At 45.7% G+C, this 26,529-nt stretch overlaps 1 protein-coding gene across 7 annotated transcripts in view; it reads right to left on the minus strand.

Moving 5' to 3' along the window:
• STAU1 (staufen double-stranded RNA binding protein 1) overlaps nucleotides 2,499-26,529 on the minus strand; it is a 61,956-nt gene continuing 37,925 nt past the window's right edge. For 4 of the 7 annotated variants that reach the window (XM_018058000.1, XM_018058002.1, XM_018058004.1 and 1 more), the window contains 9 exons: nucleotides 23,787-23,885; nucleotides 11,648-11,878; nucleotides 10,391-10,534; nucleotides 8,304-8,450; nucleotides 7,005-7,080; nucleotides 6,485-6,804; nucleotides 5,787-5,909; nucleotides 4,931-5,016; nucleotides 2,499-4,014 (listed from right to left, as the gene is read on the minus strand). In XM_018058000.1, coding sequence (XP_017913489.1) covers nucleotides 3,999-4,014; nucleotides 4,931-5,016; nucleotides 5,787-5,909; nucleotides 6,485-6,804; nucleotides 7,005-7,080; nucleotides 8,304-8,450; nucleotides 10,391-10,534; nucleotides 11,648-11,878; nucleotides 23,787-23,885 — 1,242 coding nt within the window. In that variant the 3' untranslated portion in view covers nucleotides 2,499-3,998. The remainder of the gene's footprint in view (nucleotides 4,015-4,930; nucleotides 5,017-5,786; nucleotides 5,910-6,484; nucleotides 6,805-7,004; nucleotides 7,081-8,303; nucleotides 8,451-10,390; nucleotides 10,535-11,647; nucleotides 11,879-23,786; nucleotides 23,886-26,529) is intronic. The other 3 variants (XM_018058001.1, XM_018058003.1, XR_001919082.1) reach the window with 2 other exon arrangements.

Genomic DNA, 26,529 nt, shown 5'->3' on the forward strand with positions numbered 1-26,529 from the left:
TGGATCCTCTCTGAGCTAAGAATGAGGTAACAGACGAACACGCTGCCCCTGGGCAGGCTGCCGCCCTCATCCAGCCACCCTTCTCTGGGGTTGCTGTGTGATATGAGACTTCTTTAAAAGTTAGAAAAGTCCACTTTCTCCCTCAAAGTGGAAGATGTGGGAGCAAAATGTGATAACATGGAAGGAGGAGCAGAGTAGCCACTTGACAGGTCAGGGAAAAGCTGCCCAGACCTGACGCGAAAGGGAGGACTGAAGAGGTGGGGAAGCAGTTGAGAGTCAACCCTTTGGAGTCTAGAGAGGGAAATGCTGCTCCAGGAAACTGGGTTTCTCAGGAGATGTCCCCTAAGGATCCTAAAGGGTCCCCAGAGCAGCGGGGAGGAACCTAGCTCCCACCGGGTCCCGCCACTCAAAGCAGAGGGTGTCCTCGGAAGGCCGACAGTCCCACTCTGAGCCGTGGCTGTCAGGACTCTAGGTCTCAGGCTGGAAGAGGTCCCTGCAGGGAAACCTTCCCAACAAGAAGCCGGGGGTGAGGGCTTGGGGGGGACAAACGAAGCCAACTGCTGCTGGCTGAGCCTTCCAAGCCCCCATCCCAACAGGCAGTTGAGAACACTGCCTCCAGTCCCAGGGACAGACGGGCCAGGGCAGTGGCCTGCGGAGCCCACAACAGTGAAGCCAAAGCCATCTGTCCTTTTAGTCAAAGGTACCACGTCTCGCCATAATTCGCGGCATTTGGGGGTGCCATCCAAGAATCATCTACCGTTTAGAGTCGTGTTTTGTATCAGGATAAAAATCACTAGCAAGGTCATCATGGTTTTGCTGCTCAGGACACTAGTTCCAGAAGTACCTGTACATTACCTGGGACCTTATTAGAAACGCTTCTCAAACCCAGGCCTCCTCCTGTGACAGAACCTCTGAGAATGGCACCCAGCAGCCTCGAAACAGTCTCCCCTGGGAGCGGCTGCTCACGCTCAAGCAGCTGAACAAGGACTGGATGAAGTAAAGTAGAAGTGAATCGGAGACAAGCGGGCACGGCAAAAGCCGTGAACACGGTCAGCGTCTCAACATATTATGGGCTCGAAAGGGAGAAGGGATCGTACCTCAAAGACACGGAATGATCAGCTTCAGTTTTGCATAAAGGGCGGCAGACACCGCGGCTGTGGCCGACATAGCTGCAGGCCTGGGGCCTCTTCCAGAAGTTGCCCATCCCCTCCCACCGAGCTGAGACGGACAGAACTATTGCTTTCATGGCCGTTTCTTGGGAGAGGCTCAGAAGTAGACGAGGGTCTGCGTCCCTGAGAGCCATGAGCGCGTGACAGGAGGGCGGAATGAGGGAGCACCTGGGAGGTGGCAGGAAGGCTCTGGGAGTCCAGTAGGGAATCGGCCGATGCCTCGGCCCCCGAGAGGGGGGGCTCCACGAAACAGCATCAGCGCCTGGGCTGCAGGAACAGCGGAAGGTGCTGACTAAGCAGTACCAGCCCTGCACACTGGGGAGCTGCTTCCGGGTCAGCGTCCACCCGTTAAAACATCTGGGCCCTTCACGAGGTCATCTAGTTATAGGCGCCCTTCACAGCACAGAAGACTCGGCCACACAGAACACCATCTCCCGGGCTGTCCCTCAACCAGGGCCTCGGGAAGATGCTGCCTGGCTGAGGGGAGCGATGACAAACCACTGCAGAGAGAACCGGGCCGGATCTGGGCCCACTCTGGCGTTGGGGATCTCGGGCACACTTAACTGGCTGCCAACACAGTCTAGACCTAACCCCTCCTTAGCCATCCACCATTCCGGAAGTCACGGTCCCTGGGCTGTGGAAAGTGAGCATTCCCAGGTTTCTTAGCTGGATTCAGCCTGGTTTACATTATCCTTGTCCATGAATCCAAGGAGCCGGTTAACAAAATTATGATTACAATCCAGAGAGGCGTTTTCACGTACGCGTTCTAAGTCCACCCAGTGAGCATATGCTCGGCATACAGGACCTGGGCCGGGGGACATGCACAGAAAAAATCTTTTAGGCCATTTCCTGCGCAAGACTTTGGCAGCTGGAGGCAATACACAGTTGAAAAATCAGCCAAGGGACTTACCTGGCAGTCCAGTGGTTAAGACTCCAACTTGCCATGTAGGGGACACAGGTTCAATCCCTGATTGGGGAACTAAGACCCCACAGGCTCGGGAGCAACTAAGCCCACAACAGCTCTCACCAGAGTCCAAACGACACAGTGAAAGATCCTGCACGACCCAAAGCAGCCAAATAAATAAAAACACACGCAGCAGGGAAGGCTGGAGAATGCCGAGGTGCCGAAGGCATCAGTACAAACGCATGGCTTTTAAACAGATACATGGCTTGGCAGGTGTGTGTGTACATACAGACAGATCAACCCAACAGCCCACTAGCAACAAGCTCCACACGCCCCCTCGCTGGCAGCTCTGCCCCCAGCACCATACTTCATGCCATGTCACATCTTCCCTTACTTCTTCAGTTACTGCTCGACAGGACGACACGTTCATTAGTAGCTGTTTATTGATCAATGGTTTGATATAAAGTTATTTCAGATCTTCAGAATTTTGCCCAAATGAAATCACAAGCATTACAAAGTTTTTCTCTTAAAAATAAAAAAGGGGTTGGGGGCAGGTTGGGAAGGACCAACCTAGCAGTAGTGGCATTTGAGAATAAATTAACGAAAAAAAAATTTAGTATTACCATTTATTGGTGACAAACACTAAGTTTTACTTACATTCCATGGGGAGAAAAAATTCCAGCGTAAACAACGAATCCAAGCAGTACTTAACTCGCAAGGCTACCGTGCTTGTCATGTGGGCTGTTATGCGGGACCTCGCCGCACACATCTCTGTGCACAGCAACACGACTTCAGAAGCAACAGTTGGAGAGATAAACATGGGCCATTCTTTCCAGCCCTCATGGAGATGTAATCAACAGTATAAAGCACTCACGGAAGATCAATCTGCAGTTGTATATGTGCTACACGGAGACCATATCCTGTAGTGTAGTGAGAGCTGTGTGTCCTCAAGAGTTGTATTATATACACACAATTTTCTTTAAAACAAAGATCAAAGTTCATTGAAATCCTGGTGCATTAACAAAAAAATAAAATAGAAAAGGAACCAAATGATCAGTTAAAGTTTCAAATTCCTAAGTTGTCCAATTTATACCACTGTGGGAGACTTCATCAAGGTTTCCTCAAAGCCAGGACTGTTTCAGCTAAACCAGAGGGCACACAATTTGCATCACTGAAATGGTCCTGGGTTAAGTCCAATGAAATAAAAATGTATAACCACATACACATGGATATGATCTTTGCCGGTTAGATTACTGATAAAGTCAGTCTCAGACAAGCTTCTAAACTGTGCTATGTAACTAGATACAATTGAGAAACTCTCAAATGAAAATTTATATAGTGTCATTTCAATCAAAAGAAAATAATGAAACTAAGAATATGTATCTCTCCTGGAAGAGAGCAGTGGCAACAGTGTGGGTACCGCGGGAGGCATGGGCCAGAGCGTGCCGAGAAGGTCAGCTGCGGCCCAGCAGGAAGCATATGTGATTTTCTCTGGGGCTTTCAGCCCTCTCTCTCCAGCGCGGGTGTCCAGGGTTTGTCCCAAAGTGTTCTGAGTGAGCCAGTCTGAGAAGGGGCGGTGCTTTCTGTTTCTTCTTTCGCACAGCAAGAAAAAAAACACCCAAAACAAACAAACAAAAAAACCCCACCAAAACCAACACTAGGGTGCCTGGGGCACAGGCCTGCGGTTTCCCAAGGGAGCCAGGGGCGGCTGCAGACCGCCCGGCCCCCAGCAGGCGCTGCCATGCGCCAGCAGCCACACCGCTGCCTCCTCAGGCCCCGCCGTCTTCACCACTGCCATCTCCAGGCCTTTACCCATCGTGTCTCTCAGCCCACTGGAGGTATCAGAAATTCCAAATGTTCCAAGCAGTTTCAGCATTTTCAGTATATATGTTGGGATTTTTCAATGATTCATGGCCAGATAAAGTTCAGCACCTCCCACACCTTTAAGGAAGAAAAACATGAAAATGATCTAAGTTTTAAAATTTAAGAGAATTAAGCCACGTTAAAAATGGAACTAGGAGACATCAAGAAGCCTGCTATTCAGGCCCCAGTTTATAACTGATACACACTGGGGGCTGGAGGGCGCCTCCCTGCTAGCTCAGCTGGTAAAGAATCTGCCTGCAATGCCAGAGACCTGGGTTCAATTCCTGGGTCGGGGAGATCCCCTGGAGAAGGCATAGGCTACCCACTCCTGTGTTCTTGGGGTTCCCTGATAAACTTTTGGTAAAGAATCTGCCTGCAATGCCAGAGACCCTGGTTTGATTCCTGGGTTGGGAACATCCCCTGGAGAAGGGATAGGCTACCCACTCCAGTATTCTGACCAGGAGAATTCCATGGATGGAGGAGCCTGGTGGGCTATATAATCCATGGGGTCACCAAGAATCGGATATGACTGAGCAACTAACACATAGAATCAAGTGAAAACAGCAAAGAAGAGAACAGGCAGATAGCATGTTATCTCCAGAAGGAAAAGGAGGAAAGTAAGGAAAGAAATGTATTTGCATTAAAAACAAACATACAGGAAAGGTACACAAGAAACCTACGCTGAGGCAATCTCCGGGTGGGGCAGACAGCGGCACAGCTGGGGACTGCATGAGGGCAAGACCCATCAACCCATCACTGTGGGCACCTTTTAAAATGATTTTGACTTGCACCATGTGAATGTATTACCTATTCAAAGATCTTTTTTTTTTTTTTTAAGGTAGCACTCTCTGCCCAAAACTTGGAAACCTTTCAGGGGGAAAGGGACAGAAAGTGACTAAGTCAACAAGTATTTCACTACTAAGTTGAGCAGACAATTTGAATTTAATGCAAATGAGGAAGAGAACTGCCTTTCCATGTAAATCAGCTCACTCACACAGACATTGGTCCATTTCCTGTTCTTGGCATCTCCGTATTCTGTTGGTCCAACTCAGACAGCAACTTTAAAATGTTCAGTGCAGCCTAGTGAGAATGAGAAGTGAAAGTCAAACCACGGCCACCGCTCAGGACTCTAGTACACGACGACACTGAACAGCAACTCGAGGGCTTCTACTGCCCAACAAAAGATACGGGCCCACTAAATAACCCTCTCACGCTTGCATTTTTAATTAAAAATATAAATTTAAAAAGTTATCCATGGTTACTTCACTGAATCACAACCTCTATGTTAATTTTATTATGTATCACATTACAATATTTTCATCCTGTGGTCAGAGTACAAATTTTATATCCCCACTTTAATGTAAAACCTACGTTTCTGTGTTAGCATTAGAATACACTCCCCTCAGTGACATATAATGAATGCATTATATTCCATCAGATGAATAGACCATAGTTTATGTCTATTAATTTAATCAATTCCTTTTCTTGGTTTTAGTATTTCTTAACAGTAACGATTTCATCTGAACAGAACATTAAAATGAGAGGCTTTCTAAGCTGCTAGAACATGGGGCTGCAATTCCTTGTTCTGGTCAGAGGTGAAATAAATTCAGTATCTGGAGCCTTTCAAGATCTGGGTGCCCCTCAGGTCAGCAAGGAAAGGCAGGAGAGGGTTGGCCAAAGCCCCTGAGTTCTGATAAACAGAATGAGACATCACACCAGTAATCTAGGAGCAGTCTTCAGAAATATGAAATCTGCAGAACAGCCAACTGTCCCCACAGTCTGCGGAGAAACCCTCTCCCTGTCTCTGAGGCCAGTGGCAAGCTGGGGCCGGGCCCGCGTGGGGGACGCACCATGTCGTGGCAGGACTCCACATCCTTCCCGATACCGTGGCTGATCAGGGGCGGCTGAGAGGAACAGTTGATAAGAGATACAAATTCATTCTTGTTGTTTTTGGGGAAGTCTTTGTATTCAACCTACAAGAGAAAAGAGAGCTGAGGCAAGGGACGGGGAGAGGAGGCGAGGTCTAGGGGGCGCAGGGCTATGGCTCTGGGTCTGTGTCCCTGTCAGCCTGGTGTGTCTACACCCACTCCTGCCCTGCAGGCACGAAAGGCCATCCGTGGGGCCTGCTGTGAAGGGGCAGGCATGATACCAGAGCCTCAGCTTCCAGGATCTCCGAAGAACCTAGACATCTACTCAAAACCCCTGGTCTGGAAGAACCCGTGTCCTTTCCTAGCCCTAGAAAGGGCCAGCACAACACATCTGTTCTCACTGAAGTCTACATTTGTAACGACCACTGGGTTAGCGGCTTCATTACTATGGCTGCCCTGGAATTTTAAAATTCACCAAAGGTTGAGGATATTCTCTTACTGTCCAGGGTTCTAACATTTCCCATGCCTCCTCCGTTCCTCAGAATTACCCTTTACCAGGCAGCCCCCAACCATCCACCCAGACAAAGAGCTTGCTTTAAAAAACAAGGTACTTGATTCTCAGAGAAACCAGAGAGGACCGCACTGAGGTACAGACTGCACAGCTCGGTCCGAACGGTTACCTGGAATCCCTGGACTGTGGAGAGATAGTCCAGCTGCTCAGAGGGTCTCGTCAGAGGTCCGTGGGGTGCGTGGCCTGAAGAGATGTTACTCTTTAAAATGGTCTCGGCTGTAGGCGAGGTGCCCCCATACAACAATTCTCGGGCTATCATGGCAGTTACCGTGGCCTTGGCAGGATTCGGAGCTACCCTGGCGAAATCTTTGGTGTGATGTCCGTGACTGACTCCTACTGCCTGGGCAACCTCGGGCACCATGGGAAGGATTCCAGCAGGCAGCTGCTGATGACTAAGATAAGGCATCCTAAACTCATCTTCTTTATTGCCTGGGGAGGGACACAGACAAATCAACTGCCTGGAAAAATGTTACACAGCCCCATCCTGACCCTCCCTCAGCACAGCACAGGGACAACGTGAAGCCAAACAAGGAACTCTGTAGCCCGCTCACCAGGTACCTGCTACCACCGGGAACCACACAAAGGCCAGAAGCACAATCAGATCAGGACAGTGTTAACATCACACTTACTAGTCCCATTTTCATCCCCAGAGCCAGGTTCAAAAAAGGTTACTTTTCTTCCATCCCCTGGTTTCTTTACAGGTGTCTTTAAAAAAAACAAAAAGGCCATGAGCATCAATGAAACCATTCAAAAATTAGTTCCTGCTGTCCAAAACTATACAAACTCCAACCAACAATTCTTGGTTTATTAACTTTTAAATAAGAGGGCACAGGCAGGAAGGCCTGTGCCACGTGCCCCCAGCAGCGCCCCTCCCCAGGCACACATGCAGCCACGTCAGCCTGTCCGTGAACAGTATCTAACAGAGGGGCCTCTGCTCCGCGCTCGCGAGAGGAGAGGGGGGACGCTTAACGGGAAAGAGCCAGAATACATCAGACTGATAGAGCTGACCAACAATGAAGCTTTTAGGTTGTTGCTAAACAATTAAATAAAGATTATTTCCTCAAGCAAATGTCCAACTAAAGGATAAGGTGACAAATCAAAGGCAACAAATAAGAGGGGAAAACATTATACAGTAAAAATGATGCCAAACACAGCAGTCTCCTTTCTGGGAAGATAAAGGTGCCTGCGAGGCCCTGCAAGATTCTGGAATGAAAGCCCTCAAAGCAAAGTCCAGGACCTTTACAGACTCTCTGGTGAGTGCCTGGGGTCCCAGCTATTAACTATGTGGCCACAGCTGATGCCAACCATCTGTCTCTGCTGACAGCACTGGCCGACAGAACTGAATCAGTCCTGGTATTTTCAAGTTTATCCCAAAAGGACCATCTAGTATCTGGAAACAAGGTCAGCCACGGCTTTCATTGCGGGTCCTGCTTACCAACCTCGGCAGAAGTGCAATTTTCAACATGGGATCATTTCTATCTAAAGTTCAATTCATAATGAAAAAGAAACCGCAAACTGAGACTATGGTTCGGCTCTGGATCTAACATCACGCTATCCCCGTGTCCCAGGAAAACCAAAGCCTGTTCTACAACTAACAAAAGCCTAAGGTTGATGAGTCTTTTATGGAGGCCTCATTCTAAGAGCACAAATGACAGAATCATACACTGGTTTGGAGCAAGCTGCCCTCCAGCAAAGCATCCCACACCACAGAGATGCTGGCGCAGTAACGACTTAAACCCAGCACCACGCCCAGAGCCGTGGACATGCACCTCCCGAGCACACTGTGAAGGTGCAACGGCTAAGAGCCTGCTCAGCAGGGCTACTTCACGGCCAGGAGGAGGCAGCCGTGCCCTGGAGGAGCCAGAGTCCCCCGGGATGAGGTGAGCAGGTCATCCTGCAGTTAGAGAGGACACAGAGCCTGAGTGCACCTTCTCCTCCGACTTGAGGGCAGGTTTGGAGGGCTGGGCCTGGGGGACTTTGAAACCGAGGATCTCCAGCATGTTCTCCGCCGCGTTGCGTTTGGCTGCCTTCTTGTTGGTGCCTGAGCCTTCTGCCGTGTGGTTCCCCACCTTCACCTGCGTACGGAAGGCAGGACTCGGATCAGTGCTCAAACCTTCAGAATAAAGACCCGCCAGGAATGGAAGAGAATCCAGAACAATGAGAACCTGGATGGCTTCACAGTGCTGCCCTGGAGCTGGTTTGCACCAGCCCACGAAAGCGCATCATGAAATACTGAGGAATTTGTTGGAGAGCTGGTGGTTAAAGGTAGTTATTAGTAAACTAACTATGTAAGCTTGTAATTAAATTACTTTAACCACCAGAGGTAATGAATACCTAAACTGCATCACTTCTAGCTGGACTCCAGTTTAAAATCATCTACACTTGTGAGGCTCTCTGTACTTGCTGTGCATTCACTGTCCACATGCAGCGACACGACTCTTTCCTGCTCAGAGGGAGCACTCTCACCACAGACTCCGGCAATTCTGCTTCTCAAGGATCAAGTTACTCTGCTGATTTACCTATTCTTTTAACTATCTAAAAAAAATATTTTTTTATCGCGTTATAATCTACATACCATACAACTCACCTCCTTTACTTCCACAATTCAATGATTTTTGGTATATTTACAGAGCTGTGTAACTATCACCACAGGCAAGTGACGGTTAACAACGCAGATTAAGCTTTCAAGTGTCATCAAGCCTGCAGCCACTACGTAACCAGCACAACAAACTGAAACTTCCAGTCTTGGGAAAATTATGATACAGCAAAGAAGCTGTTCGTATTGTTTATATGAGTTAAGTTCTGATATGTCTTTGTTGTTAATGTAAACAAAAATAGCAATCAGGACTCACGCTAATACCAGTCATTCAACAATGACGTGAGCAAACCTCCTTGCTGGACCGGGGAACAATAAAGACTTCTCGTTCTGTGACACTGCCACGCTGACCATCACACTGAAGCCACAGATGTATGAAATGTACAACAGGGTATTGCACCGCACCTGTAAATCATGTGCTATGCTTCCTACCAGCACAATTCACACTCACTCACACACACACACACACACACACACGGCCGTGTGACGTATGCATACACACCCTTCCTCCCAGCACACTGCCTCCCCTAAGAGCTGCCGTTAAACACCCGGCACGCCACAGCTCCCCACCCCCTCCAGGCTGGTCTTGTGGCTGGGTGTTAAGTCACTCAGTCATGTCTGACTCTGTGACCCCATAGACTGTAGCCTGCCAGGGGTCCTCTCCATGGGATTCTCTAGCTGAGACTAGTGGAGTGGGTTGCCATTTCCTTCTCCAGAGAATCTTCCCGACCCAAGGAATGAACCTACGTCTCCTGCATTGGCAGGCGGATTCTTTACCACCGGGCCACCTGGGAAGCTGGTCTTGACGACAGACCAAAACCAAAAGCCCCGTGTCACAAACGTTAAGGAAACCCTGGCCTCTGAATAGAGCTCTGAGGTTGAATCCCAACCTGGCATCCACCAGCCATCTGATTCTGGGCAAATCACTGAGCCTCTCAACACGCTGCAGTATCATCCCTCTTCCTGCCCTCTGATGGTGGAGTGAGACACCAGGCTAACTGCTGGTGCTTTATGAGCTCTAAACTGCTGCCCAGAGTTTTCTGTTTTTCACCAGAAAACACTATGAAATTCCCATCACAAATTCAGCTGGCTGTCCCAGTAACTGTTCCCTCTGCACAATCTGAAGCGCAACTCCAGTCCACAGATCCCAGATCCTACGGAAGGGTCAGGAGGGACGGGAATAGATCCTTCACACAGTTTATAAGACAACGTAAACCTCCGAGGGGTAACAAAGAAGAAACAGGCGCCTTCCTGTTGAGACAGCAGCATGTGTTAGGGCATCAAGTTATGGCAAGCAACGTGATCTTAGTAACATTTGGTGGCAGGGCAATGCACTGGGCTTGGCCTCCTGAGGGAGGGGCCCGGCCCTGGAATGCCTCTGGCCGAGACGGGAGGACGCCCACAGCCTGGCTGGCCCACCTGCATGACAAACTCCCTGCGTCGAGGAAGGCCCCGCTCAGCGAGCAGCAGGTACTCCGGCTCCTTCTCCTTCTTCGCCTGCTGGATCTGGGCCAGTCTGCTGATCGGGTTCATCCCCTGGCCATACTCAGGGCCGCTCTGTAGCTGAGGAACAGTCAGGGTGGAAACCATGTGCTGAGTTAGTCACAGAGAGGACCTTGCCGATTCAGAGACAGGGACACGACCGCTGAATACGTCTATGCTGATCTAATGGCTCAGAATTAATGACATCTTTTTTAAAGTTTTTTTTTTCATTGAAAGATGCCTCAATGATTTTGATTGCTCTGAGGTGATTTTAGGTCTTCTTAGCAAACCAATATCACCATTCATCATGAGCAGGCAAGCATCGTTGTAATACGTGCTTTTGAACAATAAATGTCAATGGATGATAATAAAGAGGTACAAAAATTTATCAGACTCTTCCTAAAATTACCCCAAAGCCTACACCATCAGGATGGGTTTCCAGGTTTCTTAACAATGACTCAAAATCCAGAAATCATTTATATATGTATAGATATAGATATATACATATACATATACATATATATGTATTTATATATGTATAGATATACATATATATATATATAAAAAATGTGGAAATGCTGACGCCGTGTGGAAGAACCTAAAATTCCCACAGTGACTTCCTGGTGGCACCTTCCATGCCAGGGAATCCTCACCTGCTCACCAGTAACACCCACCAGAGGAGATATCAAGTAGACAAAGGAAACTGCCGCGGTGTGCTAACGTTCCTACGCAGAGAATGCTAAGTTGAATGTGAGAAAAACTTGTATTCTGACACAACATGAAACTATATGGACAATCAGAACAAAAGAGATCCTGGCATTCATAAATGTCCCAAAATGGAACCTGTCCCTTTTCTGGGAGGGTGAGGGACAGTGTAATTTTTGAATGGTTCATGAGCATGACTCAAAAACCCAGCAGAAGGTGTACACGTCTGCCTCCTGGCCCGCCCCGGCCCCCTCCGCCCAGAGTCTCCCGCACACTCAGAACCGTGCAGCAGGCACGAGACAAGCAGCTGGGTGTCCTCTCCCCGCAGATGACCACAGCTCCTCGCAGGGTCCGCACCCGGAGCGCGGCCCGGAAGGACTAGCGAGGCAGGCGTGTGCGGGCCGGCGCCCCGCCTCTCTCACCAGCCTTGCAAACCCCCAGCTGTCTTCAGGCAATGGAAACGCCCTCTTCTTTCAGGCACGTTCTTACCCTGACTATGGATTTTGTTTTCTTTTTGATTCTAGGCTTCACCCGCTCCACTGTAGGCAGGGGTGGTAACTTCTTCAGCTCCTCGAGAACAGCTATAGCAGCATTTTTCTTTGAAATCTTCTTGCTCTTCCCTTCACCTTCCCCCACAAACTCCCCAACCGACACCCTGGTCACAAAGCTCTTCATGTGGGGTGGGCCGCTCTCCCGGGCAACCTGTTTTGGAGGGAAAGACTGAGTGAAAGCGTGACAGACACGCGTTACCGGCTGCAAGGCACACTGCTCAGCGTGAGACCCCGGCAAAGGGCGACTAAGGACAAGACTCACTAGATGAAGGCAGTGTCAATGTGGACAGTTCTGAAAGCTTTTTTCCCCTCTTTTCTTTTCTCCCCCTACTTGTTAAAGTTCTCAGGTCTGATGAGTCCAAAAGAGCCATGGAACAGGGCACCATTTTCTACTCCCACCACCCAGGGTCACAGGCGGTCCTGAGTTTAGCGTGCTCCCCTGCAAACGGCAGCAAGGCAGCTGGCCCAGCAAAGCCCAGAAATAAATGCAGCACCAAGAGTTCAAGTTTAATGTTTGCTCTGAGCCGCCAGCCAAGACCGAGCTTATTAAATACTGGCTGCTCTGAGCTATAAAAAGGAATGAGAAAATCTCCAAACACGTAAAGTGATTTTCTAGCACTTGGTAAGTAAAGAAAGCAAACTGCAAAGAGTGTAAAAAAAAAAAACGGTGCAGAGTATTAAATCTATATAGACATACACACATACATAAATAGACACACGTATGTGTTTATATGCTTCTTTTTTCGCAAAAGGAAACTCAGGAAGGATAAAGCACAAACCAATGGAATTAAACAGTTTCCTACAGTAGCTGGGGGGAAGGACTGAGGTAGGGGAACAAGAGGACACTTCTGAGTATCTTTTTGTGTAGTTTTGACACTTTGGAGCATTTACTGTTACACATATTAAAAATATAAGTCAAGAGAAATGGGGGAAAATACTAAAATGGATTATGAACAGAAAACTAACTGTATTTTAAAGTGATTATATAATCACACAGAAGGAAGATAAAAATCAGATCCAACCTACATTAGCAAAGATACCCTTGAAAAGAACAACTGAGTCAACAGACTTACAATGCCAGATGTCAAGACTTCCTGTAGTTACAGAATCTGTGATATCATGGTATTATTTAGCGATAAACCAATAGATCAATAAAACAGAATGCAGAAAGAGACCTGCACATATACAGCCTCTTGATGTTCAGCAAACACAAATCAAAGCAAAAACAACGTCCTTCTCTTTTTTTAATGCCAATGGAGCACCTAAATAAACAAGATCTCAAATTCTACCCAAAACAAAAATTAAGCTAAAACAGGCCCAAATATGAAAGTTAAAACTATAAAATAGCTTTCAGAAGAAAACATAAGAGAAAACTTCATGACCATGAGGCTGGCAAAGAATTCTTGGACACAAAAAACACAAACCATAAAGTAAAATTAGAATTCCTCAAAATTAAAATACTGCTCATCAAAAGATAACATTTAAAAAGTAAAAATGGGGGAGTTTGGGGGAGAATGGATACATGCATATGTATGGCTGAGACCCTTTGCTGTTTACTTGAAACAACCACAACAGTGTTAACTGCCTACATACCCCAATAAAAAAGAAAAAGTTTAAAATCTGGGGAAAAAAAAAGAGGTAAAAAAGGGAACTAAGGGAGTATGGGAGAGAATATTTGCAATATATGTACCAAACGAAAGAATTACACCCAGAACACCGAAAGAAATCCTACAAGTCAATAATAAAAAGACAAATACTCAATTAAAAAAATACTTCAACAGGCACTCTTGGCAAGGACAGGGAGCAAGTGGTAGAAGTGTATCCCTTTGGGAAATAGACAATTTTTACATAAACACCTACCCTCTGACTTAGCAACTCTGACTGCATATGCACCCAAGACGACTTAGCAGCCTTTTTATAGTAGTTCCCAACTATCCATGTCCATCAATAGAACAATGGATACATTCCATTCCATTCATACAGTGGAATACCACTCAGCATTAAACTACTGAAACATATGTATGGGACTTAACAACAAACAAAGCACACTGTATTTACGTGAAGTCTAAGAACACAGAGAACACATCTACAGAGACTGCAGAGAGCAGCTGTTTCTGCGCGGAATGGGGCACTGGGACTTACAGAGGTTATGATAAAGTTCCATATCTTGATCTGGGTAGTGAATTTTTTTTTTTTTACACATACTAAACTTTAGTGGGCTGTGCACTTAAGATACCTATATTCACTATGTAATGACTATTAGCATAGAGGAAGAATAATCCAAGAAGTCATGAAAGCAATGCTCTGAAGACACACCTTCAGTGTGCAGATAAAAAGTGCAGAGATAACTTGGACTTTACTTAGGACGCTTGCTGTTGAAGGTGTGGATAAATATACTGGTGTTGTTGGAAGCGGAAAAGATCCCAACATGAAGGAATAAAACCGAGGGAGAGCCTGTGATGACGGACTGAAATCAGAGGGATGAACCCGTGGTTCTGTAGACAGTGAACCTGTCTTCTGCTAACAGGGTCTGGAAGCAGTGACCTGCAGCAGCAACAAGCCGACCTCCACTCAGCCCGGCCCCTACACGCCACTCTGTTAAAGGGAACCAGAACTCCTCGGAAGAACACTTGAGACCATTTGTATTAGAATTTCTGTTTCTGCCAGAGCCAAAGTTAGAACAGGGAAAGTTCCAAGTAAGGCGAAAACACTGTTGTATCACAGAGGAAGGAAGGTCTCTCAAAGTCGGAAAAGGGGAGTTGAGAGCCAGGACACAGGGACATTAAGACCTCCAAACACAAAACACGGAAGAAAAAAAACCCGTGCCTATTACCTCACGGTACATATAAAAATTATAAGTCAAAATGAACTATTAATCTAAAAAGACAACTCTTCTAGAAGAAAACAAGGGAGAAGGACCTTAGATTTGGCAAATTATCTCAGATGGATCACAACCACCATAAGCCACAGAAGAAAAATTTAACAAAGGAGACCTCGCGAAAATTAAATTATTTTTGCTTTTTGGGAAAATATTGTTTAAAAATGAAAAGACAAGCCACAGACTGGGAGAAAATATTTGGAAAATACCTATCTGAGAAAAGAACTGTATTCAGAATATATAAAGAACATATAAAATCCAATAATAAAAAATAACTCAAAAACCTGACAAAAGAGAAGAACAGACTCTTTTCCAAAGAAGATGTACAGATGGAAAACAGGCGTATGAAACATGCTCAGCACTGCTAGTATGCACGGAGATACAAACTAAACCTAAAGTTATGACTAGGCGCCAACTAGAAGCCGACCACACTAAGTGCTAGAGAACAACTGAAGCTCCCATGCACAGCTAGTGCTGTGCTTTCCGCTAGCTCAGCCGTGCCCGACTCTTTGCGACCCCATGGACTGGAGCCCACCAGGCTCCTCTGTCCACGGGGATTCTCCAGCCGAGAATATTGGAACGAGTTGCCAAACCCTCCTCCAAACAATCTTCCCGACCCAGGGATTGAACCCAGGTCACGCACATTGCAGGTGGATTCTTTACCAGATGAGCCACAAGGGAAGCCCAAGAACACTGGAGTGGGTAGCCTATCTCTTTTCTAGCAGATCTTCCCGGCCCAGGAATCGAACTGGAGTCTCCTCCATTGCAGGTGGATTCTTTACCAACTGGGCTGTCAGGGAAGGCCATGTATACAAGTATCTCGTTGCCCTTTATGTGGCTGCTTTAATGTAGTGCCGATTTTGAGTCCACATGTTGTATGCATCAGTAGTTCATCTTATTTCTGAGTAGTATTCCACTGTCTGGATTCACCACAACTTATTCACTCCACGTTCAAGGTCATAAGGGGCAGCCGTGAGGAGATACCCCTCGACCAAGGTAAGGAGCAGCGGCTGCACTTTGCTGGAGCAGCCGTGAAGAGATACCGCACATCCAAGGTAAGAGAAAACTAAGTAAGACGGTAGGTGTTGCAAGACGGCATCAAAGGGGAGACACTGAAACCATACTCACAGAAATCTAGTCAATCTAATCACACAGACCAGAGCCTTGTCTATCTCAATGAAACTAAGCCATGCCGTGTGGGGCCACCCAAACAGGAGGGTCATGGTGGAGAGATCTGACAGAATGTGGCCCACTGGAGAAGGGAATGGCAAACCACTTCAGTATTCTTGCCTTGAGAACCCCATAAATAGTATGAAAAGGCAAAATGATAGGACACTGAAAGGGGAACTCCACGGGTCGGGAGGTCCCCAATATGCTACTGGAGATCAGTGGAGAAATAATTTCAGAAAGAATGAAGGGATGGAGCCAAAGCAAAAACAATACCCAGTTGTGGATATGACTGGTGATAGAAGCAAGGTCCGATGCTGTAAAGAGCAATATTGCATAGGAACCTGGAATGTCAGGTCCATGAATCAAGGCAAAGTGGAAGTGGTCAAACAGGAAATGGCAAGAGTGAACGTCGACATTCTAGGAATCAGCAAACTACAATGGACTGGAATGGGTGAATTTAACTCAGATGACCATTATATCTACTACTGCGGGCAGAAATCCCTTAGAAGAAATGGAGTAGCCATAATGGTCAACAAGAGTCGGAAATGCAGGACTTGGATGCAATCTCAAAAACAACAGAATGATCTCTGTTTCCAAGGCAAACCATTCAATATCACAGTAATCCAAGTATATGCCCCAACCAGTAATGCTGAAGAAACTGAAGTTGAACGGTTCTATGAGGACCTACAAGACCTTTTAGAACTAACACCCAAAAAAATTGTCCTTTTCATTATAGGGGACTGGAATGCAAAAGTAGGAAGTCAAGAGATACCTGGAGTAACAGGCAAATTTGGCCTTGGAATGCGGAGTGAAGGAGGGCAAAGGCTAACAGCGTTTTGCCAAGAGAACACACTAGTCATAGCAAACACCCTCTTCCAATGACACAAGAGAAGATTCTACACATGGACATCACCAGATGGTCAACACCAAAATCAGAATGAGTATATTCTTTGCAGCCAAAGATGGAGAAGCTCTATACAGTCAGCAAAAACAAGACTGGGAGCTGACTGTGGCTCAGATCATGAACTCCTTGTTGCCAAATTCAGACTTAAATTGAAGTAGGGAAAACCACTAGACCATTCAGGTATGACCTAAATCAAATTCCTTATGATTATACAGTGGAAGTGAGAAATAGATTTAAGGGACTAGATCTGATAGATAGAGTGCCTGATGAACTATGGAATGAGGTTCGTGACATTGTACAGGAGACAGGATCAAGACCATTCCCAAGGAAAAGAAATGCAAAAAAGCAGAATGGCTGTCTGGGGAGGCCTTCAAATAGCTGTGAAAAGAAGAGAGGCGAAAGCAAAGGAGAAAAGAAAAGATATACCCTTTTGAATGCAGAGTTCCAAAGAATAGCAAGGAGAGATAAGAAAGCCTTCCTCAGTGATCAATGCAAAGAAATAGAGGAAAACAACAGAATGGGAAAGACTAGAGATCTCTTGAAGAAAATTAGAGATCCCAAGGGAACATTTCATGCAAAGATGGGCTCGATAAAGGACAGAAATGGTATGGACCTAACAGAAGCAGAAGATATTAAGAAGAGGTGGCAAGAATACACAGAAGAACTGTACAAAAAAGATCTTCACGACCCAGATAATCACAATGGTGTGATTACTCACTACTCACCTAGAGCCAGACATCCTGGAATGTGAAGTCAAGTGGGCCTTAGAAAGCATCACTATGAACAAAGCTAGTGGAGGTGATGGAATTCCAGTTGAGCTATTTCAAATCCTGAAAGATGATGCTGTCGAAGTGCTGCACTCAATATGCCAGCAAATTTGGAAAACTCAGCAGTGGCCACAGGACTGGAAAAGGTCCGTTTTCATTCCAATCCCAAAGAAAGGCAATGCAAAAGAATGCTCAAACTACCGCACAATTGCATTCATTTCACATGCTAGTAAAGTAACACTCAAAATTCTCCAAGCCAGGCTTCAGCAATACGTGAACTATGAACTTCCAGATGTTCAAGCTGGTTTTAGAAAAGGCAGAGGAACCAGAGATCAAATTGCCAACATCCGCTGGGTCATGGAAAAAGCAAGAGAGTTCCATCTATTTCTACTTTATTGACTATTTCAAAGCCTTTGACTGTGTGGATCACAATAAACTGTGGAAAATTCTTCAAGAGATGGGAATACCAGACCACCTGACTTGCCTCTTGAGAAACCTGGGGCAGGTCAGGAAGCAACAGTTAGACCTGGACATGGGACAACAGACTGGTTCCAAATAGGAAAAGGTGTACATCAAGGTTGTATCTTGTCACCCTGCTTATTTAACTTATGTGCAGAGTACAGCATGAGAAACGCTGGAGTGGAAGAAGCACAAGCTGGAATCAAGACTGCCGGGAGAAATATCAATAACCTCAGATATGCAGATTACACCACCCTTATGGCAGAAAGTGAAGAGGAACTAAAGAGCCTCTTGATGAAAGTGAAAGTGGAGAGTGACAAAGTTGGCCTAAAGCTCAACATTCAGAAAACTGAGATCATGGCATCTAGTCCCATCACTTCATGGGAAACAGATGGGGAAACAGTGTTAGACTTTATTTTGGGGGGCTCCCAAATCACTGCAGATGGTGACTGCAGCCATGAAATTAAAAGATGCTTACTCCTTGGAAGGAAAGTTAAGACCAACCTAGATAGATATTCAAAAGCAGAGACATTACTTTGCCGACTAAGGTCTGTCTAGTCAAGGCTATGGTTTTTCCAGTGGTCATGTATGGATGTGAGAGTTGGACTGTGAAGAAAGCTGAGTGCCAAAGAATTGATGCTTTTGAACTGTGGTACTGGAGAAGACTCTTGAGAGTCCCTTGGACTGCAAGGAAGGAGATCCAACCAGCCCATTCTAAAGATCAGTCCTGGGTGTTCTTTGGAAGGACTGATGCTGAAGCTGAAACTCCAATACTTTGGCCACCTCATGCGAAGAGCTGACTCACTGGAAAAGACTCTGATACTGGGAGGGATTGGGGGCAGGAGGAGAAGGGGACGACAGAGGATGAGATGGCTGGATGGCATCACTGACTCAATGGCATCACTGACTCGCTGGACATGAGTTTGAGTGAAATCAGGGAGTTGGTGATGGACAGGGAGGCCTGGCATGCTGCAATTCATGGGTCGCAAAGAGTAGGATATGACTGAAGGATTGAACTGTACTGAATTCATCCATTTCCCTGCTGAAGAACATCTTCATGGTTTTCAGTTGTTAGTGATTATGAGATTATGTATATACGTGATAGCTTTAATCATAATCAGTAAAAACTAAAAACCATGAAGATGTTCTTCAGCTGGGAAATAGATGAGTAAGTTCTGGTGAATTCAGACAATGCAATACTACTCAGAAATAAGAAATAAACTACTGATACATAAAACATATGGACTCAAAGTCTACACTACATTAAAGAAGCCGCATAACAGGCGATTAGATACTTTTGCCAGGAGATCTGTAATCTTTTCGGATTATAACTTTCTAAAGGGACAACACTGTACCTGGTGGGCCATCTGTTACGTGAGAGGCCTGAGGGCAGGAACAGAACGGGGACTATGGCCTTTCTTATGATTTATAATATAGTTATGGAAACGTCATGTCTGGGTTGTGTTTTCTGAGATGGCTTTATATTTTTATGTGCTCTTTCCAGGCTTCTCAAAATGTTATTACCCATTCCTGTTAAATAAATAGACAAAGGGAAAGCCCCAAAAGACCAAAAAAACGCAGTATATTCAATAATTCCACGTATGTAATATTTTAGAAACAAGCAAAACGCATGGACAGACATCAGATCGACGGCTGCCCAAGGGTGACGATGGAGGGAAGGGACTGACCGCTAGGGGACTAGGGGAGACGGAGATGCGTGAAAGGTGTTCTTTATCACAGTGGGCAGCAGTTCCACAACTGCACTGTCAAAACCCATCCAATTAGACACAGAAACAGGGCCAATTTTACTTCATGCAAATGATACTCAAGAACTCTGACCCCTCATCCCCTCACCCCCCAAAAATAACCTGAGAGAGGCATGCCAAAGCATACCAGAGCTGGTCGGAAGGGCAATCTGAACATTAAAGTGGCAAGCGAGAATAGTGGAGTGACATGTAGAATGAATCTCTGCTAATATAAACTAACCCATTCCCTGGCGGCTCAGCCAGTAAAGAATCCACCTGCAGTGTGGGAGACCTGGGTCCCAGCCCTGGGTTGGGAGGATCCCTTGGAGGAGGGCACGGCAACCCACTCCAGCATTCCTGCCTGGAAAACCCCCATGGACAGAGGAGCCTGGGGGGCTGCAGTCCATGGGCCGCAAAGAGTCAGACACGACTGAGCGACTACACACATTAATAACATAAGGCAGGAGGAGATTTTCTTTGGACACGCAGAAAATGAACATTTGACATCCACCACAGTGACATCTGGTGCTGGGAAGAATCGTCAATGACTGCTAGAGACACTGAGGAACTCTGTAAGGACATACACAGCCCTCAAGCATCTCCCCACAGGCTATGGGCTAACTACAAAGAGAAAGAAAGTCTCCTTGGAGGGGCACACATCTGGTGTAGACAACGGAATTAGCGTCACTAATGATACCACGCAATGCTGAGAACTGACATTAGTTCTTCAGTGTTCCTGTTTAAAAAAAAAAAAAAAGCATAAACTGAAACTAATCATGAAGCAAAAAATCCAACCAACCCAAATTTAGGGCCATTACATAAAACTGACTTTTCAAAATACTAATGTCATAAAAGACCAAACAAAAGCCGAGTAACAAATTAAAGGAGACTAAAGAGATACATCAGCTGAACACAGCGTGTGATCCTGCACCAGGCTCAAGGCAGGGAAATAAAGGAGCACCATGGGGACAATGTCAGTATATGAATCTAGGATGCACATCAGGTAACAGTATTACAGCAGTGTTACGCTTCCTGTGTGGACAATTATAGTTATTTAAGATAATGTCCTTGCTCTTAAGCTTCACATACTGAAATATGTGCAGTCAAAGCACATATCTGCTTCTTGCTCTCAAATGATTCAGCTAAATAAAATACAGAAAAATATGCACATTTAGAGACCAGAAAAGCAAAGGTGCTGAATTGTGAAGTGCTGGTGGCCCTATGTGAAGGCAACAGTCACAGTCCTATCCTTACCACTTTCCACTGGCCTGAAAACTTTCAAAGTAAGAAGTGGAAAAGACGACGAGGAAAAGTGTATGAGCCCACATGCGCTGTAGTCCCGAGGTGAGAGCCGGGACCTCAGCTCAGGGAGCGGCCCGCTGCCCTATGAAAGAGGCTGCGGCAAACAGCTCTGCTCCCAGGGCGCCCGCAGGCTGCCCCTCCACCCTGACAGCCCACCTGCCGAGCGCTACCTCCCTGAGCAGGGCTCTCCACGTCCTCAGACGGGACTCGAGAATTAAGAGTATCCACCCCGATGCTCAAGTCAAATCCATGCCATCCTGGGCCCTCCACTCTCACTGGCTGCCACCGAGCCCATCTGAATTCAGTGGGATCAAGTCATGACTGGGCTTCCCTGGTGGCTCAGTGGGTAAAGCGTCTGCCTGCGATGCGGGAGACCTGGGTTCGATCCCTGGGTCGGGAAGATGCCCTGGAGAAGGAAATGGCAACCCACTCCAGTACTCTTGCCTGGAAAATCCCATGGACTGAGAAGCCTGGTAGGCTACAGTCCATGGGGTCGCAAAGAGTCGGACACGACTGAGCGACTTTCCCTTCAAGTCACGACTGCCTCCCAGGGACTTGTCAATCAGCACAATACTTTTAACTACAACAATTTTATCAAAAAGCAAGCGGTCTATACTTTTCCGAAAAATTATATGAATGGTTCTTGTCTTCTCCTATTACTTCCAACATGACATATCTTGCTGTTAAAAAAAAAAAAAAAACAAACTGTTCTTTTCAGTTACTCAGTAACTGTTCCCTGAGCATCCAATATCCAATATATGCCAACTAATCTTCCAGGTGCCAGAGACAGAACTGTGGGAAAAAAATGGAAGCTTCTGCTCAACCTAATAATGGAAGTTAACATGAACATTTGATACGTGAGAGCTAATTACTAATAAAAGCACTCATATTAACAAACTCAATGCCACACGTACACACAAACTGTCATGTTTTAAAATAATTAAGAGATAGTCACCACCAGAGGGCATTCCCACAATTTCTTTTGTGACTACTTGACAATTCCCTGCTGTATGTTACTTATTCCTGAACAGCAAAGTCTGAAAGCCAAATCGAAAACCTAAACACAAGTAGCGGTGGGGCAGAGGCAGTCTCATCCCCAAATTCCACAGCAAAAACAGAAATTGGCAATCCCTGACTGAGGTCCAGGGAGCCCGGGGACCCTCAGGCAGAGCAGAGATTAGTGTGAGCAGGCAAGACGCATCACCGGGATCTCGGGCCCTGGCCAGCAGTCATCTCTGTGACCTTTCCGTGACCTAAAAAGGCAGGCCTCTTCCACCCCACGGTCTTCGCATCTCTCCCTCCGTCTTTAAACACCCATTTGTGTGCCACACTAATTCTTCAGCAGGGACTAGTGTGGGGAAAAAGTGTTTCTTCCCTTTTCCACAACAGGTTCCCAGGGAGACCTTGTGGCTTCCTCAGGTGGAGCGCCCACCTGGTTCCCACCCAGCAACAGCCCTGTTATTCTGAATGTCTTGTCTCACTGCCTCCCTCCCAGAACAGACAAAGGCTAGAAGGGATGCAGGGCCAGGGAGGAAGAATGCCAGCCCCATCTGGCATGCTGTGTTCTGGAAGGGGGGAAAAGACACTGGTCCTGCTGCGGCAGGGCGGGGTCCTGCTGCGGCAGGGCGGGGTACTGCCGCGGGATGCGGGGTGGCCCTGTGACCCAAGGGCAGCTCCCTACCCCCATCTGGGCCTCATGGCAGCAGGTGAGCACGGCCAGCTAGGTCAGAAATCATCTATTCGAATGAGAGAGTAAGGACTGAACTCAGGAGCCAGCTTACGGCATAGTACATAATAGGAAATATCTTATAAAAGTTATACAAGTCAGACATGAAATCTGGGGATTACCTAAAACTACAGAGCTAAGTATTTTACAGGCTAATAAACTTCAGGTAGGCTTTTTAAAACAGAAATAGGCAAAAGAACTTATGAACCACTTAAAATTGTTTTAAGCATATGTGCTGTGTTTAGTCGCTCAGTTGTGTCTGACTCTGTGACCCCACAGACTTGTAGACCACCAGGCTTCTCTGTCCAAGGGATTTCCCAGGCAAGAATACTGGAGTAGGTTGCCATTTCCTTCTCCATTTAAGCAGATGCCCCACCTCAAATTTCATTTGTCTGAAGTAACTAATATGTTGATCTTAAAGCTCTTTGGAAAACTAAATATATATATGCTTTATAATTTTGAAAAACCAAATAATTGATTTAAAGAACTATTAAAACACAACCTTGCATAGCCAAGCACAGAACTCAAACGAAAGAATTTGCAAAGAATTTTCAAAAACTAGGGAAACCTAAAATAAAAAACATTCCCCCAACCTGCCTAATCTATCTGGACTCACTGTGTCTTTGAAGGAAACACACACTAAATGATCTTATTTTCCATTTTGAACTAGTAATTGTTAATTACTGTTTTTAGACCAAAGTCTCCAACAACAGACTGAGGTTACTAAATGGGCGAACTGGGAGGCACACGCTGCACAATGACAAAACCTAAGTTCTTTTAACAATTACTTGGACACTTAAGCAGAGTCATGATATTTGGGGGGTAGCATATGCTTCTGAGACTCTTATGAAGACAACGGACCCTCCCTCCAGAAGAAAACGCATGGGAACATAAACACGATCCCCTTCAGACCATTTTAGGAGGTTCACAGACATACTGAGGCCACCTATGGACTGTTTGGAGATTCATGGCTGCCCTAGGACCAAATACTGTTTTGCTAATATGAAGTCTGAATCTTAGATGTGAAGATTCGCATGTATGTGATCGTCATTTCAACACTGTTTAGGAAAAATACTATTCTGATGATGAACACTAAGAGTATAACAGATGCGTAAAATAAGCTTACCTCAAAATTCACAGGCAAGTTCCGTTTAAGTGCAATCTCAAACACTTGGCTTATTTCAGATTTATTGAGATTTTCTTCTTCTGACTCTCTTCCATTTACCTAAGGGAAGAACAACTGGTTAGAGTGAACTCATGTTAAAAAGCTGTCAAGATCCCAGCTGCGATGTTAACCCTTAAAATTATAAGCACTGAACCCAGGCTCTATGGACTGAGCACTAAGCCCGTGAGCAGAGCCACATGTGCACCGTGTGTCAGTGAGATTTAAAAGGTTTAAAAATGTCCTATCAAATTTTGGTCAGTTTGTACCTCATAAATCCACCATAAACAATCTACACATAACAGGGCTCTACAAATAGTCAGCCTGATGCTGAGAGCCACGGCCACTCAGGGAGCAGGGCTCCCGAAGCCCCCTGGATTTGTCCCCCCGCCCCTGGAGGACAGGCAAGCCACACTCTGGAAACAAGCACAGTCAGTCTATGTAGGCCACAGCAAGGACAAATGGAGGTCTCTCCACCTGGGTATGTGTGTTTCTTATTTGGACAAAGTCACTGGAAACCACTTTAACAAAAAGATGCAGTGGAACAGTTATAAAACCACTATGGGCCTCACACTTCACTACTGCTGGCGAAAATACAAGATGAAAACCAACAAAACTGCCTGCCGGCTCAGTCGCTTCAGTCGTGTGCAACGCTTTGCGACCCCATGGACTACAGCCCCCAGGCTCCTCTGTCCATGGGGTTCTCCAGGCAAGAATACTGGGGTGGGTTGCCATGTCCTCCTCCAGTGTCTTCCCGGCCCAGGGATCTTCCCGGCCCAGGGATCAAACACAGGACTTTTATGTCTCCTGCACAGGCAGGCAGGTTCTTTACCACTAGCACCACTAGCCTTGAACAAAAGCTGCCTCCAGCTCTGTAATAAGGTTCATTTGCAGTCCTCCAGCGGCTGGACTGAGAGGGGCAGAGATCTCTGTGCACGTGGCCCACATGGATTCTATACTGTGCAGGGGTGATAATGTGAAAAACAAGATCAGCAGTGACCCCAAAACAGGGCAATGCACGCGTGTTTTTCTTATTCCTGGAGATTCTTTAGTCAAAGAACTTGTAAAAATCCTAGTTTGAAGATCAGAATTTCTATGACAGGAACCTGTGGATGAAATTACTGAACAGGCAATGTGTAGCAAAATCCCGGATTTGATCTGTCGTGTATTTCCTGAGGTAAAGTCTAACCCTAACCTAGGATCCATATTTCAAGCTATAAATAAAATAAAGCTCTGAATTAAAAAAAAAATTAAAAATTAAGAATAGATTCCTATAAACATAAATTTAACCAGACAATGTAATTCTGTCTCTCCTTTTGTGATAAAATTTTCTTTCCATCCGGTTTCATTTCACTCGCTGCCTGGTGATATACTGTTTACATAGCAATTTCTGATGGTTTAGGTAAGCTGAACACATTTTTACACTTGTTTAAATCCTAAAGAGAAAGAGGGCCTGCCGTTTTACGAGTGAATCTTTAAAGCCATAAATCTCCAAGCAAAGTATCTTAGAATTCCAGGTTTCCACAGAGGTTTGGTTTCAAATTGATTTTTTAAATAGGTGTAAACAAACCTATTAAAAAGCATTTTAAAAAGTAAGCCTGTTCAACAAATAGTGCTGGGAAAATCAGGTATCTACACACACAAAAAAATGAACTTGGACTCTTACCTCATACCACATTCACAAATTAACTCAAAATGGGTCAAAGACCTAAACGTTTAAGGGCTAAAAGTATAGAACTTTGAGAAGAAAACAGGGGCAAAGCTTCATGCACTGAATTTGGAATGATTTCTTGGATAGAACACCAAAAGCATACGTAGATTCTGACTTCATCAAAGTTTAAAACTTTAGTACAAAAAAACTACCAAAAAACGCTGGTACATGAAAGGACACAAGAGAACAAAGACAACCCGTAGAATGGAAGAAAATACTCACAAATCACATATTTCATAAAGAATTAATGTCCAGAATACATAAAGAACTATAACAACAACAAATAATGCAATTCAAAATAGAGAAAGGATTTGAACAGACATTTCTCCAAAGGAGATATGCAAACACACAACATCACTACTCAAAGAGAAATGCAAATCAAAACCACAAGAAGATACACCTCACAGCCATAAGGACAGCCACAGAAAATGGTAAGTGTTGTCAAGGTTGTGCAGAAATTGCAATCTTTGCACATTTCTATTGAAAATGTAAGATGGTGTGGCCTCTGTGGAGAACAGAATGGTGGGTTTCTATAAAATTTAAACATAGGATTACAATATGATCCAGCAATTTCACTGCTAAACCCATACTCAAAAGAATTAAAAGCAGGCATTCAGATACTTGTACATCAATGTTCACAGCAGTATTACTCACAATAGCCAGAAGATGACAACCACACAAACATCCACCAACAGATGAATGGACAAAAAAAACAGATACAACGGTCAGTCTTAAAAAGGAATGGGGTGCAGGGGGGGAGAATGGAATTATAAAACAAGCTACAACACAGAGGAACCTTGAAAACATTATGATAAATGAAGTAAATCAGACACAGAAGACAAATGTACACTTACACGAGGCATCTACAACAGTAAGCACAGAGACAGACGCAGGACAGAGGTTTACCACGGCCTGAGACAGCGGCGGGGGGTGGAGGGGTGGGGAGGGGGTGGGAACGGCAGCGTTACTGCTGAACGTGTCCATCACTCCTGCAGT

This window comes from Capra hircus, chromosome 13 (genome assembly GCF_001704415.2).
Source record: "Capra hircus breed San Clemente chromosome 13, ASM170441v1, whole genome shotgun sequence".
Lineage (NCBI taxonomy): Eukaryota > Metazoa > Chordata > Mammalia > Artiodactyla > Bovidae > Capra > Capra hircus.